We start from the raw sequence: 20550 nt of genomic DNA on the forward strand, positions 1-20550 counted from the left end.
TATGGCAACGAAATGACAGTATGGCAAAAGCCATATGTGACCTTAGGTCTGTAAGAAACCTAGATCCAAGATCCAAATTCACACATCCAGCACTACAAAGGTTCAACTGAAGGCATCTTCAAAAATAAAATATCTGGTACTAATATTACAAATTATGTGAAAGCGGAACACATTGCGCAAGCTTTCTTGTATCAATGGCAGGATGTGAGGAACAAACAGGAAGCAGTCAAAACCAATTAAGGGAAACCTCTGATCTGAAAATGTCTGCAGGTGAAATGCACATTTTGCATCCAGTTATTTGACTGATCCAAAGCCCACTTATTAAGTCAATGACAATAAGCTTTTTGCTAATGCAGGGAGGTAGCCTGCATCAGAGAATAGGAAAGATATATATCAAAGCAGCTTTTGGTAACTCTAGTGGGTTCAGAGGAGTTTGAAATAGGAGTTTATGTAGTTTTAATTTAATAAATTTATTGGCTGCTGTGCAAAATATAATATTTTTCAACAGTGGATTACAGTTTTAAAACAATTTAAAATATAAAATAGCAATCTCTGCCTTGGTGTGCACAAGGTTGCAAGGTTCTTGGCCACAAGCCAAACTAGTTTCCTTTGGGGAAATTAGGAACAATGGAGGCTGGTGCAAAGCAGCAGCACCCCATACTGTGCCAGCTTATCCTTACAGCAGCAGCAGCATACTTTTTGCTCTACAGCCTATCTTGGTCTCCAGGGCACATACAAATGTGGTTCCTTTGGCCACTTCCTGGTACCCTGGTGGGAGGGGGGTATTGCTTTGTTGTTTTCATTTTAACTATTTATTTGTGTATTTACCTTGTATTTTTATCTTGTGAGCTGGCCTGGGATCTTATGATGAAGGGTGGTATATAAGTCTAATACCATCTCTCCTAATTCTGCTGTTCCTTAAAAAATTGTCCCCCTTTATTCCTTTGCATTCTAATACCCAGTTCTTTTGATGCTTTGAAGTACTAATGATTAATCCCCCCAGGCTCACCTAACAAACACTTGTTGATTGACTAAGATTAAAGGCTGGTACACACTTAGGACATTTACCTAGGTTAATTACCTCTTCGCATGCTAATTGCTGATTCTCAGAAGTAGGTCCACACATATATTCCCATACACATGGATCTTGATTACATTCTTCAGACTCTGAATCACAGTCTGTACATATAAACGCTAATTAAACACCTCAAACTCATTACATTACTCCCTTCTAATGCACTTTGAGACTGTCTTATAACATATCCCAGTTGTAACATACATTTCTAATAAAATCCTAAAATTTGCTAAACCTAAACATTTAGCACCATAGTTCTATTGCAATACATTCATAATCAGCAATGAAATATTAAAAACTCTTCTATATGATTTTCCTTCCAGTATATCACACAGCCATACTAGCATACAGTACTGCTAAAAGCAAAGGGTATTGAACCCCCTTACAAAAAAGCAATGCTAAAACGGCGGGGGCCATAGATGAGTGGGAGAGCATCTGCTTTTCATGCTAAAGGTCCAAGGTTCAATCTGTAGCATCTCTAGGTAGGGCTGGGGGAAGATCCCTGCCTGAAACTATGGAGAGCCTCAGCCAGTCATTGTAGACAATACTGATTTGCAGGAGGAGCTCATTCTGTTTTGATGCCTTAGGGGAAACGGGAAGATGCCGCCCTGCCAAACTCTCACTGGAGTCGCATGGCTGCAGCTTCTAGGTTCTGGCTGGATCTCACAAGAGGTCCGCAAGATCTCGCCAGAACCCAGAAGCCACCACCACTTCTCCTTGCTTTTCTGGCGGCAGTGGCAGCAGTAGGGGAGCAGGTGGGGCGCCCTGCTGCTATGAGAGAAGTTCTAGTTGCAGGTAGGTAGCTGTGTTGGTCTGCCATAGTTGAAACAAAATAAAAAAATTCCTTCCAGTAGCACCTTAGAGATCAACTAAGTTTGTCATTGGTATGAGCTTTTGTGTGCATGTATCTGAAGAAGTGTGCATGTGCACGAAAACTCATACCAATGACAAACTTAGTTGGTCTCTAAGGTGCTACTGGAATGATTTTTTGTTTGTTTCGGCTATGAGAGAAGTGAGGAGAAGCTGTAGCAGCAGCAAAATATTGCATGAGTCATGCAATATCTTGCGATAGTTCCTCAAGATCTTGCTGGAATCTGCCACCGCCACTTCTCCTCACTTCTCTGGGGGCAGGGGCAGGGGCAGGTGGCGTGCAGCCCCTTAGAATTCCACTATCTGAGGCAGCTTTCTCAGTCGGCCTCATGGGTGGGCCGGCCATGCTGAACTAGATCGACCAATAGTCTGAAATTGATATAAAAGCAATGCTATTTGGAAAAAGAAGAGTTAAATTTACAGAGTTGATTTCTAGGGAGGAGAGAGACATTCCACAAGAAACAAATGTCTTGTGCTATCTATACAGGCCGTAACTAGCCCAGCTGCCTTTGGAAGAGCTCTACAATAAGCCATTTATAATGGGGGAAATTGTGCAGTTGTTCCACTATCTTAAAAAACAAAAAAGTTGGAATGTCTGTGGTGGATGGGTGGGGAGGAAGCTAAACATGTGGGGATGTTTTGCTCACATCACACAGATGTCCACCGAAAGTAAGTGAACAAAGTGTGAGTATTCCACTATAGACACCCAGCAGAAACAGCCTTCATACCCTATGCTAGGTTGAAAAGCAGCTTCAGAATGAAGCTCTCCCCTCTTGGGTTTCAGTTGTTATTTTAAGGCATTCAGCAGTGCTTTCTAGGATGTTAAAATTTTTGGTCTTGATTGGTGCAAAGGGTTCCAATTAAAGATGATTTATAAGATATATGTAATCCTTAGAAATATTATTTTTATCGTCCATAGGATAACTTCTTAACTCAAACTGCCCTATTATACACAAGGATTTGTTATTTGTAAATAATTAGCTATCTCAACATTTTAGGTACTTTTCTATGAATGGTATTGGGCATCAGATAAGAAACTGCTAGTAAACCCTGACTCTAACTCTAGGATCTGAACAAGGTAAGTCTTGGCTGCCCCACTATGAGTGTGCTTTTGTTTTTGTTTGTTTGTTTGTTTTTAAGCCACAACAGGGGATTTTAAACATTTAAATGATTTGGGGATCTTGACCATTCTGAGTTGTGACAGCTTACATTTCCAAAAATAAATGGGCATTTCTGGAAATGCAAGCCATCAAAACATAAAGAGTTCCCCAAATCATTTACATTAAATAAAAATCCAGTTTTACACATGGGATGTCTTGTTTGCTTTTGCAACGGCCATTGGCTAAAACCAATACAACTTTGGCTAGCACTCTTTGGTGCTGTTTGCCCCCTGCCCCAGGTTGTGAGCCTCCAGACTTCAACCCTGAAGTACTTGCCCGAACTCTGCCACCACCTGTCCTATATCAGGTTGGATGCAGCTGGGCTTGCACAAACAGTACATGAGAAGTTGTCACATGAAACTTTGGTCTGTGAAGAGCTTCACCTGTGGATCAAAGGCACAGTTCAAAAGTTGCCTCTCATTTCTCCAGGCTTCCCTTATTCTGTTTCATGATGGAAACAAAATCTAAAGAAAGCTGCAGATTTTCAGCTAGGAATTGAGGGGGGCACTTAACCATGTGATCTTTAGCTGTTAATTTAAAGCTGGACTCTGCATCTATTACCCACTCCTTATTTCAGCTTGACCCATTCCTCACTTCCTCCTGATTCCCTAGTGGAATTTATGGTTTAACCACAAAACTTTAAATGACCTAGTGTTTCAGATAGTACTGCTTCCTTTCTTACTCTTATCCAGAAAAGATAATAGTGATTTTCTTTGAAGGCCAGCAATTCACTCAGCCAGACTTTTCCTTAATTATGGTGTATGATACGCATTCCCACTCTCAAATACAATGTTTCTTCACAGCCTTGCACCTTATGCAGTCACCTCCTCATGCGAAAACTGTGGCTATAAACAAACTAGCCATGCATGCTGGTAGCAGTGTTTTGGTACAGTCAGAAGGGGGACAGATCAACAACAACCTCCTCCCTCCTCAAATATTACTGTATGGCTTCCCATTTCTAGTCAGCTGTCAGCTATGTAAACACACAGATAGTGCTCTTGGGTTTTCTCCCCTGAAGCTGCAGTAAGAAATTAAAAACCTGACCTGTACTTTTGTGCCCCTAGTGGAGAGGAGGATTCAATGCATAAGGGGGAACCAACCTGTGGTGGACAAACCATCACTCTGAATGACTGTTTACAGCAGGCTTCCTCCAGATGTTTTCAGACTACAATTCTCATCATCCCTGACCACTGGTCCTGCTAGCTAGGGATCATGGGAGTTGTAGGCCAAAAACATCTGGAGGGCCAAGTTTGAGGAAGCCTGGTTTACAGGATTTTAGTATAGGATATAGTATATGATAGTATATACAGAAGGTCCCAGGTCCTATCTGCGGCATCTCCAGGAAGGTCTGGGAGAGACCCCAGTCTGAAATCATGGAAATCTGCCCCGAGTCAGTGTAGACAGTATTGAGCTATGTGGACCAGTGGTCTGACTCAGTATAAGGCAGCTTTCTGTGTTACTTCCTAAATGTTTGAAAACTGGATGAGAAAATATGTAGAAAGATTATGGGGAAAGACTGAAGTCATTAACTTTATGGTGTCTTTAAACTCTTACGGATTTTTAAATGTTCAAATATTTAGAATTTTCAAGGCACTGATATTTGCCAGCTATGGTTGTAGAATAAGCATTTAATCTTTACCAGCTGCAGTTTGGCATCTGCTGTGTCCATAAAAACCAGTGTAAACTATGTTAATCATAGGCAATAAAGGGAAATTGCCATAGATTATGAAATATTTCCGAAGCTGACCTCAATGTTGAACTAGCGTGACTCTTACAGTGACACAATATTACCATCAAAATCCTTTATTATCTTTCTCTTTCCCTTTCCTGTTAGATAAGTGTTATTGTAACATAATTTTTATGTTGGGTACTATAAAATGGTGGTTCCCAACTGTTTTTGATATGGTGATTGGCTGCGTTTTCCCCCACCCAGAGTGCGCCAGAACGCAGTTCCAGCACCTTTTTCCAAACAACAACTCCTGGCCCTGAGTCTCATTACAGTCATAACTTGGGTTATGTACGCTTTGGGTTGTGTACTTTTAGGGTTACAAACTCCGCTAACCCAGAAGCACAACCCAGTGTGCGCACAATTTGCGCGTGTGCACAGTGTTTTTTGTTGGGGGGGTTGGCTGCGCATGTGCAGAACAAATTGTTCGGGTTACGTCCTTTTCGGGTTACGTACTGTAACCTGGAACAGATTAAGTACGTAACCCGGGGTACCACTGTATGAACAAATTCCCAAAACAATTACCCTTCTCCTCTTCCTTCCCCCTCTCTCACACACCCAACTCTGACATGGCCATGCCATTGCTCCTCCCCATGAGCTATGGTGAGGCTGCTCTAGCAGGAGGCAACAAATTCATTTTCGCTTTTAACATTTATCATCACAGGTTCTGGCACCTTTCAGGTGGGTGCCATTGCCATTATAAGTGAACAAAGGAGGCATTCATGGTGAATTCCAGCACCTCTCTTTCTACCAAAATAGCACTTGTGAGGAGGGAGAGGAAGAAGAAGAAGAGGTAGTGGCTGAGCAAGGGTAGGGGACCTCCCTGTCATCCTGGCCCAGGCACCCTGGGACAGCGGGAGCAGCATGGCCGCCAGCCTGTGGATGAGATACGAGAGAGATGGAAGGGCGAGTGGGCTGTGGTGAGAGATTCCATGGCTGGGTTGGAAGTTTGGTGGATAGCAAGGGGGGGAGGGAGGGAGGGCACTCACTCTCATCTTTGCAGCAGGGCACACTTTCCTTTCTTCCCCCCCACCCTCCGTTAAGTTTCCTCAGTCTGCCTTCAAGTGGATGTTCTTTGTGGGCAGAAGCTTGTTTGCAGTGGCTGTTTCTCCCGTGGTTCACAGCCTCTGTCACCAAATGTGTGACCAAGTTTGGTTTTGCAACCTGTTTTTCTGTGTCTGCTGCGGCAGGTGAACCAAGTAGCTATTCTGGAAATCATTATTTTATCATCATGGCCACCTGCTTGGAGAAAATAAAAACAGGAAGCACAACAACAGCCTGACACGGAACAGCTTGCAGGGTGTACAGGAGGACGAGGGGCAAGGGGAGAATGTAGTAGAGGTGTGTGGGGGGGGGGAGTTCCAGTCCCCCTCCCTTTTTTTTTTTTTTTTTTTAAGAAAGAAGTGCCGGTGATTGACAAGTCCAAATTTCCTTGGTATGGTGATGCATCATTCTATAGTCCTATGAATTTTGGATCTTAGGACTTCAGCAGCTATTGGTTTTGGCATTTTAACTGCAAGTCTGTATATCTATAACCATTTATAACCATTACTTGAAGTTTGTGACACTAGAAGTGTATATATTTTAGGACACATGTTATTTTTGCAATTGTGAGTTGTCTTAAAAAAATTTTAAATACAATATTGTGTTTTAATGTTGTAAATGTTGGGACCTTAGAGCGGAGAGTGGGATAATAATAATGATGATAATGATAATAATAATAATAATAATAATAATAATAATAATAGGGTGTAATTTCCAGGGCAGCAAGCCAGTTATATGCCTGAGATGAGGCAGCAACCACTAACACCACTCCATCTCTACAAGAGCAGCATAGCTCATTTCCTAGTGAATTCTGTTAGGCACCATGGGTAGTCTGAAGCCAACGGGACTAAGCCAAGGGTGAGGGACCTTTTTCAGTCTGAGGGCCAAATTCCCTTCTAGGCAATGTTCTAGGGTCCACGTGCCAGTGGTGAGCAGGGCTAGAAACAAATTGGGCAAAGCAATGGATGAGCATGTTAACTTTGCACAAAAGATTAGTTGTACATCTCTCTCTTTTCCATCTAGGCATGAAAGAGGCATTTTTAGAGTTCAAGGCTACATTCCAGCCAGGCAAAGGCACTTAAGGAGAATACGAAGCAGAACCAATGAGGGATATGGCCTGGGGAGTGCAGGAGTAGTAGTGGCCTGTTGAGGTCCAAAGAGGCAGACAGAGATGCTTGGAGGGCCACATTTTGTATCCGGGCCTGCGATTCCTCAGCCCTGATCTAAGAACATGGAAGGAATAAGCAGAACGCTCCATCTATGCAAAATTAACCACCAATACCTGCAATTATCTCGTCCCCTTCTGCAACAACTGCCCATTCAAGAGCAAAGGAGCAGCCCTCTATTGCTGCTGAAAAGATCATTGAGGACAGAGGCAATAACAGCCATTAAATGTTCATGGCTTGTAGATAATCATAATGATCTACATGTGATTTGCATGCTTTCTCTTACACAGAAGTACTATTGATGTAGGGAAAACATAATATTAGAAATGGTTGAAGTTCCACAGTTCTTGTGGCGTGGTGTGTGTCCTCAGTGCCCCATTTATTCTCTCCCACTTGCATAGCCTCCCTTCCTGCAATTAGCAACAATGCTGTGTTTTGTTAATCCATCAGAGCTTGCAATGGTTTGTTACATTTATTGATGGTTTGTTACATTTATATCCCACCTTTTCCTCCAATGATCTTGAGATAAAGCTCATCCACACTTCCCTTTGTCTCATGATTTCTTCTGCTTCTCCAATAATTTCTAGGCATGGGTTGAAGAGGTTTTTCTTTTGTCCCACTGCTTCCCCTGGAAAACCCACTGTTTATTGCTGAATCAGAACAAACATCAATCCGCAGATGGGGGCGGGTGTCTTCAGCATCATTTTTAGTACTTTGGGTGAGGAACCGGGTCTTTTTCGTGGTGGTGCCGAGGCAATGAAACACCCTGCTTAACAAAGGAAACTTGGTTGACTGTACTGTTGCTCACCAAAGATCCATATTTTCCAGCAGCCATTGTCTTGTGTGGGTTTTTACTAGAGATTTCTCATTGTTCTTGTTTTCCCCAATAGCGTTTGACTTGTTGCTTTTAATACATTGGTTTCTTTTGATGTATGATACCAATATCTTGTTTCTCTATGGCTGCATTTGCATGTCATGGTAAACTACGGTTAATGGCTTATGAAACGGCAGATAATTACCTGCTTGTGGATAATTCCTTGCAGATTATTCCCATTCTCAAGTGGAAGCAACAAACCATGATCCTTGCTTAATGTTCCGTTTGTACTGGGGATCATGATTTGTTTCACCCCAAACAAACCACAATCTGAAGCCAAGCTTTGTTCTTGGCTTATCAAACATGGTTTGTTTTGGCAAAACAAACTATGATCCCCAGTTTGGATACAATGCTAAATCAAGGATTGTTGCTCCAGCTCGCTGGTGGGAAACCATGAAGCAGGAATTATTCGCATGTTCACAGTAAACCATCGCTTATCACAAGAAGTCTATATATGTTTGCCACCTGGGATATAAAATATTGTGAGTAAATGTATCAGAAAAGCTGTAGCTCAGTCGAAGGATGACAGGCTCTGCATGCAAAGTTCCCAGGTTCAACTCCTGGCACCTTCAGGTAGGGCCCCTGTCTGGAATTATGGAATACCAATGCGGGTCACTGTAGATAATACTAAGTAGTGCAAATGTGTTGGTATGAGGCAGCTTCCTATGATCCTAAATAAACAATATGCTACTCATGTAGAAGTACTGCCTTTTCACAAAAATGTTCCCATCAAGTAAAATACAAGTACAGATGGAGGTGTCAACCTGTGAACATGCCTCCACTTCTAAAAAGCAGATGCAATCCCCAGAGATGCTCACCTGGTACCTACCTTGATGTCATTTCAGCGCCTGACCACAACCATTTCCCCAAGCTTTGGACTATACTATTTTTAGTGGAGGAAGCTAGTGAAATAGTTTTGCTGTGCTTTCAGATAAGGCCTGCTGTTTTATCTGCTGCTGCTGTTGCTGCACTTGTTATGTTCATTTCACCCTGGAAACACTGTGCGTTGGAAGGTGTGGGGTTGTAAATTCAGGAAATGCAATGACTGAAAAGGACTGAAGTGGCAAAGGATGCTGCATCTCTCCTTGGGAGAACCCATGCTTTCCTTGCAAGTAGTCTTGGTATTTCCAATTAAAATAAGCTCAGGAAGCAAGGCTGGGGGAAAGACATCTGCTTTTGACTCTGAAAAGATCAATACTAGGCTAGGTGGACCAATGGTCTGACTCTGTAGGCTTGTTCAAATGTTGCACTGAACACAACCACAAGCTATCTATACCAGGGGTCCCCAAACTAAGGCCCGCGGGCTGGATACGGCCCACGTGAGCCAATTATCTGGCCCCCGACGACCGCTCTTATCGGCACGGCATAGCTGCCCATCTCTGGGTCGGTGCGGCACCGGAAATAGCTTGTGTGCATGCGCAAGCTTCATTTCCGGCGCACTTCTGGCGTGGTGCGGTGCAGACTTCCACGTCTGCGGAGGCCAGTGTGCATGCACACAAGCTATTTCCGGTGCCATGCCACACCAGAAGTGCACCAAAAATGATGCTTGCGCACGCGCACAAGCTATTTCCAGTGCCGCGCCACGCTGGAAAAAGCGAGCGCACGCTCCCCCGCCCTCCAGCCTGCCGCGCAATCGGCGCTGGAGGAACCGGCCCGAGGCGGGGTAAGTTTGGGGACCCCTGGTCTATACACACAGATGAGTGTTTGTGTGAAAGGAGGTACACGTGTTGATTTGTACAGCTCAACTAATTTGTACACAGGTACGCAGATTGTAGACAACTTGAATATAATATGTAAGCATCCCTATGAACACAGGAAGCTGCCTTATACTGAGTCAGACCATAGGTTCAATTTAGCTCTCTTATCGCCTACGCTGCCCTTCCAGGGTTTCAGACAAATCTTTCCAAGACTTACCCGGAGCTGCTGGAGAGTGAACCCAGGACCCTCTGCATGCACCGCAGGTGCTTTTCCAATGAGCAGCAGCTCCAAGCTTCAAACAGTCTGCTGTTGAGCCTCTTGGCCTGCTACTCTTTTCACCACCTGCTCTGGGGCAAAACTAAATCCCTGCTTCCTACTGCAGGTGGTGGAAGAGTGTTTTTTAAAGAGAGACTTAAGCAGAGCTGTGTTCTTGGCTATGACCCTCAGCTTGGCACCTGGGGACTCTAATTGCAAATTCCCAAACCAAATTTGGGTTTGTTGGAAATAGCCCCAAAGTATAATCATTTGGACTGGAAAGGGCTTCATAAGCTACTGTACATGTGACTTTTCCCCCTTAGTCAACAAGGAGCGTGACAGAGTCTCAGTAACTGTGTCAACAGCCATATGTGATAGAAGCCATCTGCACACAAGGGGTCTTTAACAGCCCGTGGCATTTAGGATGTATGCCGAAAACTGGCATGGTCTGTGCCTTGAGCCTCTTGGTACGTTGTGTGCACAACGGCATCACATCCCAAGTGACCTCACAGGGCTCAGCTGGGCCCAGAAGCTAAGGAGACATGTAGTCATGGCTATGATGACAGGAGGGCCATTCAGCATCTTAAGAGACAATAAAGGATCCATGTGCCCACTTTTTCCACCACCACCACCCCTTCTCCTCTCCTCCTCCCCCTGCCCTCAAAAGCTGAAGCCCAGGCCAGAGTCCCACATCATGCAGATGAATAGCAGGTCTGTTACAGCAGCTGTGCTTTCCCTCCCACCCAGCAAAGGCACTGGGAGACTCCAGAAAGCTGCAGAGACTTGGTCTCTTGTCCGGGCTGAGAGGATTGAAAAGAAAACCTGGGAAGAAAAAAAGAAAAAAAAATATGGGATCAGAAGGAGAAATGATCAACCTTCATGTGAGTCCATTTTGGGCATATCAAGCAGGGGTTGGGGGCTGGTGAGTGAGGCCTAATGCTTGTCAGTCACTTCTTTGTCTCTTTTTTATTTCACCCTCTGCCTTTCTTTGAAGTCTCTTTCTGGATATATCTCTTCTCACCTCCTTCATGCTCTCTGTCACTTTCTGGGCTGTTCACAGGAGCCAGATCCCAACAGGGCCCATCAAAGGACTGATAAGCTTTTCCGATAGGGAGGAAAGTCCTGGACAAAGAGAGCTGCTTAGAGCTTTTCTTGAGAGAGGCAAGCGTGCCTGTTTGACAAGCTGGGGAAAGTTATTCCATCTCTGTCTGTCCTTCCTCACAGAGCCCTTCTGTGCTTGATTAAAAAATGTTTCCAACCCGAGGCATGAGGGGAAAAAGAAATAAACACTGCAACACCGAAGCGAGACAGCCCTGGACCCAAATTCCTACCTGGGGTTCCTAGAGAAACAAAACCTCTTGATCCAGCCCTCTCAGGCTCCTCTTTTTCTGCTCCTCAGAGTTTGTTTGCTGAGGAGAGGCACTTCCTAGAACTTGGGTGTCTCTTGAAAGGGCTGCTTATTGCAGATGGATTGCATTTTATTAAAAAAAAATCCACCCAAGCAAAGAATGAAAGAGTTGAGTTTTTAAAGTTTAAAGTTGACCACACAGCAAGACTTAACAGATGTTGAGGTATTTTATATCTTGTTTATTTATTTACCTTAGTTATAACCCACTCTTCCTTGTTAATGCAATCCCAGAACGAGAAAGGACACTAAGGCAGCACAAGGAAATAATATTTTGTTTTAATGCAACTTAATGTAAAAAGAGACAGTTAGGGATAAATTAATCTGACCAAACCCAAACAGTACTCATTAATGGTTTCTCATCATCCTGGAAAAACGTGGCCAGTTTTTCAGGGCCCGTTGTTCAAAATCTTTGTAAACAACTTGGATGAAGGGATTGAGGGGGTGCACATCAAATTTGCAGATGATTCCAAACTGGTAGGGGTAGCTAAGGCCCCAGAAGACAGAATCAGATTTCAACATGACTTTAACAGATTGGCGAGCTGGGCCCAAGATAACAAAATGAATTTCAATAGGTAGAAATGTGAGGTTCTGTACTTAGGCAGAAAGAACCAGATGCACAAATATAGAATGGGGGACACCTGGCTTACTAGCAGTACATGTGAAAAGGATCTAGTGGTCTTGGTGGACCACAAGTTGAACATGAGTCAACTATGTGATGCAGGAGCAAAAAAAGCAAATTCTATTCTAGGCTGCATCAACGGAAGTCTAGTGTCCAGTTCAAGGGAAGTAATAGTACCACTCTATTCTGTCTTGATTAGACCACACCTGGAATACTGTGTCCAGTTCTGGGCACCACAATTTAAGAAGGATGTTGACAAGCTAGAACGTGTTCAGAGGAGGGCAACCAAGATGACAAAGTGTCTGGAAACCAAGCCTTATGAGGAATGGTTGAAGGAGCTAGAGCAGACATATCATGGAAGCCCCTATCAGAACATCTAAATCAGAGGTTGCCAACATGGTGCCCTCCAGATGTTTGGGCTACAACTCCCATTATTGCTCAGTGTTACCAATTATGAGGGACTATTGGAGTTGTAGTCTACATCTGGAGGGAACAGTGTTGGTTACCCCTGATCTTCAAAGGCATTTTGTTGGTCACTGTGGGAAATAGGATACAAGACTAGATAAGCTTTTCGTTTAATTCAGCATGGTTTTTATGTTCACCCCTCTTGCCTCCTTCAAAGCCCACTTTTTCCTGTGAAGTCCTTTATTAATTTCCCATACCTAGTCTTTCTGGCTATGCATACTGATAACATTGTTTCAGTGTCCTCCTATAATTGGCAGCGCATGAAAATATCTGACTTGCTAACATGCCAAAAGATGGGAGCTTTCAAAATATTTGTTGTGGATCCCTAAAACTGTTTGTATTATATAGCATTCTAGTGCCAGAAATGAGGAGAGATGTAGCACTAGGGATGGTGACTATTGGTTTCAGTTTCTCTCACATCTGCATTTTCCCAGTTCAGTTATCCATATTTTAACATAGTCTGCAATTTTTTAAAAAAGTCATTATGTAAATTCATCAATATTTCAATGCAACTATCTTCTAATATACACGTTTTTGTATGTTGCTTTAATATGCACATTTTATTCTTGTGTGTGCATTTTTGTCCATATTACTTGGTTGGGGAATTGCATTGCCAAATTTGGAGAAGTGTGGCTCTAGATGATGGCTGTGTTCACATATTATTTTGAAAAGCATGAACTGAATCAAAGGTGGTCGGGAAAACACCTGCACTGTGTGATTTATTATGGCAACTACAAATACTTTTTAAATAAGCCTTTAAAATAAACTTGGGCAGCAGTCCAGGCATTCTCCTGGTCGGCTCCCACAGAATACCTGTCTCTGAAGAAGGACCCCTCCTTGATTCCTTCTCGGAGACCAGATGCGGAAGAGGTGGCAGAGAAGCAGCTGCTGCCGCCACTGTTGCAACGGCAATAAAGGTGTTTGTTTTCCAAAGTAATGGTGGCAGGGACAGATAAGAGGGAATAAGGGGCACTGCCACTGCAAAGAGGACAATTGTGGGGACACCTCATCAACCGGACCATTCTGGGAAACCCCTGTAATCTGGTGCTGGACCTGAATAGATCCGAGTTAATTCACTTTGGCTTTAAGCAGATCTGACTGGCTTCTGCTAGACACCACGCCCTGGGTATCACATCCATAAGGCAGTTGCTTTCAAGTGAAGCACAAAGGATGGTTCAAAAAATTGGTGCTCAGTACTTCTTGGGGCATGAAAGAGAGCTCAAACCCAGAAACCTGTTGAATACCCTCGTGAAGGAATATAAGAAGAGCCTGCTGGATCAGACCAATGGCGCCTCTAGTCCAGCATCCTGTTCTCACAGTGGCTAACCAGATGCCTGCGGGAAACCCAGCAGCAGGATTTGAGCACAAGAGCACTCTCCCCTCTTGTGGTTTACAGCAACTGGTATTTTGGAGCATTGCTGCCTCCAAGGAAGCCTGAATTGGAATTGGGAGAAGGTGTGAGTCAGAAAATGTTAGTGAGGAAGCAGAGCTGAGAAGTAGAAACTGGAGGAAGGCCCAGGCCAACCCCCAATGTCTCAACCACCTCCTTCAACAACTTAAAAGCCAGCATTTAGAGGCTTGCCACCTCTCCCTAAGGAAGAGAATGAAGAAAAGAGCCATTGCTTATTTCTCTGCAAATAAACACAGAAAAGTGACTCTTTCAGGCAAATTGTAGCTAGCAATCGTGCCCATGCATGTTTGTCTATGTATGTACTGGTAATGCAGAGGTTGAGGCTCTTTTGGGATGGCTAAGGGCTGCATTACTGGGGTGGAAAGCTATGGAGGGGGGCTGCATTCCAAGAGTGGGTTGGTCTGGACTAAAAGTGGGTGGGGCTCAACAAATGCACACACTTAGAGGCGCGCACACACTTAGCACACAAACACACTTGACACACACACTTAATAAAGACTATTTCCTGTCCTCTATTTCTCCTCCGCCTTCTCACTCTTATTCTCTCACTGAATTGCATCTCTATGCACTGAGAAGCTCCTGTCTCTCAGTGTACAGAGAGAAACTGCTCTTACTGGATCACCAACTCCCAGCTTTCTATCACCGGGTGCTGAGAAAGGACTCCTCTTTTCCCAGTATTCGGAAAGAAAAAAACAGTGAGCTAGCCAGACAGAGAACTTGCATGGGTGTGGCTTAACAGGAGAGGCGTGGCAAGCTGGATGGAGAAGTCTGGTAGTCCGGATCTGGCCCACAGGCCAGTCAAGCCAGTCATTCCCTCAGCCCTGATGTAATGTGGGAAAAATATAAAGACGGCTTTGTAAAAACAAAAACGAATCAGTGAATGAATGAACTGATCTGCCTTTCCATTTGTTCTGTTTAACCCAGGAGTGGGGAACACTTGACCCACGGTTCTAATTAGGGCCAGCATGGGCTCCAATTTGGCCTGCAAGGCCATTTACTCAAACCACACCCACCTTCCCTATACCTGACATAAAACATGATGGAACTCATGTTTGATGACATATGGAACTCACCTTTCAGCGCTCCCTTTAACCCAACTAAGGACAGAGAAACACCTTTGCTTTTTGCACTTAGCAGGGCCAGCATCAGGAGCTGGTGTTATCAGGCACCTGCCAAGTCTCCCACCCCTTCAAGGGGTCCACTGCCAACCCCTAGAGTTTCCTGGCCCTGCTGCCACTTCTCCTTATTGTATGTTCACCAATCCATAGCATAATTTTTATGTGATTTCATTTTTAAGTTATTTGCATGCTGCAAGTCACCTGTGAAAGAGTGAAAGTGCAGAAAGGCTGAATATAAATTGTACTACTAGGTAAAGGTAAAAAGGTAAAGGACCACTGGATGGTTAAGTCCAGTCAAAGGCAACTATGGGGTTGCGGCGTTCATCTCACTTCAGGCCGAGGGAGCCCATGTTTGTCCACAGACAGCTTTCTGGTCCACAGACAGCAGTTTAGCAGGACTAAACTGCTTCTGGTGCAACAGAACACTGTGACGGAAACCAGAGCGCACGGAAACGCCGTTTACCTTCTCGCTGCAGCGGTACCTATTTATCTACTTGTACTAGTATGCTTTCGAACTGCTAGGTTGGCAGAAGCTGGGACAGAGCAACGGGAGCTCACCCCATCGTGGGGATTCAAACCACTGACCTTCTAATCAGCAAGCCCAAGAGGCTCAGTGGTGCAGAAAGGCTGGATATAAATTGTACAACAACAACAACAACAACAACAACAACAACAACAACAACAACAACAAATAACATTTATTGATCAAGTTTACAATAGATGCCAGTTACCTGACATAAATGCAATCACACCAAAACCTCCAGCGTCTGTCTGAAATTTGAAATGATTTAATTGGAAGTGTTTGTTGCTCTCCATGGCATAGCTGTCAACTTTTCCCTTTTTTTAAGGGAAATTCCCTTATTCCAAATAGCATTCCTCACAAGAAAAGGGAAAAGTTGACAGCTATGCTCCATGGCCAAAGCAGCAATGAAACCAACCCTGGATGTTCCTTCCCTTTATTGTTCTGTTTTGGTGGTGGTGGTGGTGGTGGTTGTTGTTGTTCAGCTTGTGTGAAACAAATGGAGTGCTTTTGTTTGTGCATTTATTTATTTAAGTAATGTAATGTGTTCGTATTTATTTATTTAAGTACAGTAATGTGTTCGTAGTCAACTTTCCCTTTTTAAGCCATGATGCCTTTGGCAACATTCTCAGTGCTGCCCTGCTGTTCATTATTTTGCTTTTAACTTACAGTGTCTCTGATGTGAAAATTGAACTAATCAGTTTCAGGAACTAGGAAGTGTACATTTATGATTTAAGTACCCTATTTTGACATACTGGAAGTACCTTCTAGGAAATAACCACTTGTGTAGTAATTGGTGATTATAGAGTTAAATATTGCTTCGAGCTAAGACTCCACCTGTTAGTTTGATCTTGTGGTTGCTTTCATTTTCCTGTGTAGTTGTGTGTGAGCCTGTTCATCAATAAGCAGCGTCTTTTTCTCGTCACAAAGTGAGTTACATTGCCTTCTATTGAATAAAAGCTTAACAACTGATTTGTAGGAGCACAACAGCTGAAAGCTGTTTTCACAAACTGTTTAGAAACTATTGTATTATTTGCAAGAATCCAGATGGGTATGATTGTAATTTCTGGCTGGAAATTTGTGCATTCGTTTTTAGTTATTTATCAAAGGACACCCTTTGACTCATCCTGCAATGCAATGATGGATGTTCTGTCTTTGTTCATCGGCCCAACAGAACAAGTGCCATCAAACTTGCTCATCTTTCGTTGGACCCCACCACATGGTGGTGACTCTTTGCCAATATTGTATACATATGAGCCAAGACACTGCATAGAATCAAGCCACAATAATAGCTTCCTTTGCATGTCAAGAGATAGCAGGATATGCAGATGATGGACAGGGCTGGCTCTGCTATTAGGCAGAGTGAGGTTTCCGCTTCAGACAGATGATTATGAAAAGGCAGCAAATGTTTAGTTGTATTTTTACTGACAGGGAATGGCAAAGAGGCAGGTGCAGGATTTATTTCCTTGTGCCAAAATAACTTGAATGGCCTTGGGTACTGTGTGCACCTTGATTAGTGGAGGAGGTGGTTGTCATTTGCTTCTCTGCCTTCAGCAGTATGTTGTCTAGAGCTGACCCTGAGCGTGGAAGAAGGGTTTCTGTAGCAAGACACTTTGTTAACTTCCACTTAACTCTCTGAAGTACAGTTTCAGCTGAAACTGAGACACCACCACATGTACTCTGTGAATCCAGACACTTGTGCACTATTTTGTAATGCACAAGAGCAGAAAACTTAACTTGTAATTCACCTTGTAATTAGCTAGCAATTGGCATTATGATTTAAAGTGTGAATGGGGAACATGGGGCCTACCAAATGCTATTGGTTTGGAGCTGTCATCAACCCTGGCTACTGGCCAAGCAGGCTAGTACTGATGGGAGTTTGAGTGACATCAGGTGGGGATTCAGGTTCATCACTCTTCTTTCAAAGAAAAGGCAGGCTTGGTACTAGGTTCAGAATTGGTACTAGGCTCAGAATTCAGCATCCTGCAAATTTCTACAAATTTTTGCATGTTTCTAGTCCCTAAGGCTGTGAAAGTCAGCTTAAAAGTGAGTACAGGTGGTGACCATTTTGCACATGTCCAATTGATGCATGACCACTGATGCACAGATCCTTTTAGATCTGGAAAAGGGCAGAATGGAGTCATAACTTGGGGCGTAACAGGGCAGGCTTGTGTGTGCTGTGTTGATACACAAAGGAGCCAAGAACAGAATCCCTGCACAAAATAGTCACCGCCTGTATTTGGTTAAGGCTGCTTACTAAGGAGTAAATCCCACAAAATTCAATGGGGCTTACATCTGAGTAAGCTTTATATAGGATTGCACTGTCAACCTCAGAGGTCAGGATAGCTTGTGGGTTTTTCCTATAGCTGTGGCCCAGTCTTGATTGTCTTGCGTAGTTTTTGCCATGCCTCAAGGCTAACCAATAGACTATGTAAAATAATCAAATTGCAGGCAGATTATCATAATTAGCATAATTTATAGAAGCCATAGAATCCAGTTCTTCTTGCTGCTAAATTTAGATCCAGAATATGCACATGGCCTGTTGTCACATAGCTTTATTCAGAATGTAAAGGGGTGCAGAGATATATAGGAAGAGAAAGAGAGGGAAATGAAAGCACTGAACAGATACATATACACACATATATATATATATCATTTCCTTCACGGCACTGACAAGAAAGTGGGTTTGGTTTGCTGACCAAAGAATGAGACTTCTATTTTTTTTGCTTCTGTGACTTTAAATGTGGTTTCTGAGTGGTTACAAAATCTTTACCTTGAAAGCACATTTGTTTGCATGTGCAGAAATGGCCAACTAATGCATGCTTTCTAGTGCAACAGAGCCCTTTGCTCTCTTTTAGTGGTTTTCCTAGAAATGTCACCATCTGAGGTTGCTGACTGATGAAGCCCTGCCCCTCTGCTGTTAGACCTAAGCAAGGCCTTTTAGGGTCAAAGAGCATGTGGCCTGGGAGGCCCATGATCAGATCTCCTGTTACCTTTTTAAAAAGGTTTTAAAAGCAATCCTGGGTGGAAGGATTTGGAGAAGTAGGGAAGGGGACTTTGGGACTGCCTATCTAGCAGGAGATTCCAATCAGCCTGAAATTTAAGTGTGTAGTTAGAATGAATAAAAGCACTCTGTTGTCCTAGTGCAAAAAAAACCCTGGACTTTCTGTTTTTAGGAAAGTGTGACAGTGGGAAAGCACTGAAAAGTGTGGAATGAACAATGATTAAGGGAAGACACATAAATACTCAGTTATCAAATTAGGGTGAATGCTCATCACTGTTCTAAAGAATCTAGACATCTTCATAATATTCCACTTCTTCCCATAGGTACCACCAGGGCTTTCACCCCCTCTCTTCAGGGGTTACGCAAGGGTACGCACCTCTTTTTGTTGTTAAAAAGTGTGACACTTATGTAAGAACTTCATGGTGAGTACCATCACCTATTTTTCTAGGGGGGAAAGCACTGTGTACCACTTCCAGAGGCGGTTTTAGGGTTGTGTTTCTGATGTGGTTGCACTGTGCGCCGAGCTGCTGGGGTTGCCACAACAATGGTGTAGAACAAACCGTGTGTGTGTGTGTGTGCTGAATTTTAACATCACTGAGTGCCATTGAAATTTGAGAGCCCAAGGTCCGCCACTGCTACCTCCACTGCCAATGCAAGTGCTCTACAGAATGTATTGGGTCATGGCTGTGTTATCACTAACCACCAGCAGAACATTTCCACCTCCTGTGCCTACGATTTTAGAGGTTCAGTGTGTCCTAGGGCAACATTCCAGGGCACGATCCTTGTCTAGCCCTTAAAAAGACTTCCATTATTTTTATTTTTTAAATTAAATGCTATCTTTTTCATCCAACTATGTAAGCATCCCTTTTCCAGAGTTATATCTGCCCTAATTATTTTGTAAAAGAGGTATTCTTAACATATAAGCACATATAACTCGGCAGCAAGGGTTGTTTTCCTAGCACCTCTGCACTGGAGGATTGAAGTGTTACAGGAATTTCCCTGAACCACCCAGTTCCACAGGCACGACACTCATGCACACACACTTGAGTGAAGATATTTCTTTCTCTGTAGTGTTTCTGTTATAAGTTCATATAGGGTTGACCGTGTATCAGATCTAAACCATTCCACTGTTGTTCTGCACTATTGAAGGGTGAAGGCCTGGTGTGCTCACAGGGCAGCCATAATCCCCTAGACGTACCAGCATGTCCACAGCAGAGTCCTGCCAGAGGATGTCCCCACTCAAAACTGCCAGACGATGGGTCATTTCCCCCACAAAGGACCCACCACCTGAAAATGGATCGAGCCCGGGCTAGAGCAGGGCAGGAACTCTGGAACACTCTTTTGTTTTGCAGAAATGTGTGCCTGGGAGGGGTCCAAGGAGGGATGACATAGGTGCCAGGACACTTAGGTTACCTCCCTTGACCCTCCCAATTTGGATGTAGTTGTGATGTATCTGTGATGTAGTAATGATGTAGTTTGGGGGTGTAACTTGGGGGATTAGTAGCTAATAAAGGTCGGGGTCTTCATTTGTTCATCGCTTCCATTTTGCTCCACCTGGTGGCGGGTGGGGGCTCTGTCGCGACAGTCTTCAATAAAGACCAAGCCTACTGGTTGCTGTTTTGCTCTGGCATTCCTGGCTGGTGTCCTCAGATTTCTCCTTTAACAGAAGGATATTCTGCAAAAGGTTCCGTGCAGTTGAGGGCACTTCAACAGCTAAATGTCAGCTGTATAATCTGTATAAATGTAATCTGTACAGAAGGAAAGGGGAGAAAGAAGTGGAAGGGAACGTATCCAGGTGGTGTCTGAAACTTGTCCAAACTCTTCAGCCAGGGCCAGATAATATTGCCAATATAATGGTGATTTAAGATGTGGAGCAAAAGTGATGTCTGTTCCACAACTCACACAGTGTTGTGACTGTACTCTGAGCTAGAAAGTATTCCACAAATAGCCTAACATTGTGATGCTAGATAGCTTGGGGCATGAAAATATGCACAGAAAGGATTTTTTTTTGTAAGTTGCCACTAATTTGATCTTTGTTCTGTTATTGAACTGTGATATTTCTCCTCCATCCTCTAAAATTGTCTTCTGCTCATTCATCATAACTACCCTGGGTGCATTTTTCCACATTTTGGAGAAA

The 20550-nt window shown here is 43.5% G+C and overlaps 1 protein-coding gene across 2 annotated transcripts in view; it reads left to right on the forward strand.

Annotated features, from left to right (window-relative positions):
* The first annotated feature begins 10217 nt into the window (after positions 1–10217).
* NINJ2 (ninjurin 2) overlaps positions 10218–20550 on the forward strand; it is a 47654-nt gene continuing 37321 nt past the window's right edge. The window contains exon 1 of one of the 2 annotated variants that reach the window (XM_033162584.1): positions 10218–10749. In XM_033162584.1, coding sequence (XP_033018475.1) covers positions 10293–10749 — 457 coding nt within the window. In that variant the 5' untranslated portion in view covers positions 10218–10292. The remainder of the gene's footprint in view (positions 10750–20550) is intronic. The other variant, XM_033162585.1, reaches the window with a different exon arrangement.

Source organism: Lacerta agilis, chromosome 10, assembly GCF_009819535.1.
Source record: "Lacerta agilis isolate rLacAgi1 chromosome 10, rLacAgi1.pri, whole genome shotgun sequence".
NCBI classification, from domain to species: Eukaryota; Metazoa; Chordata; class Lepidosauria; order Squamata; family Lacertidae; genus Lacerta; species Lacerta agilis.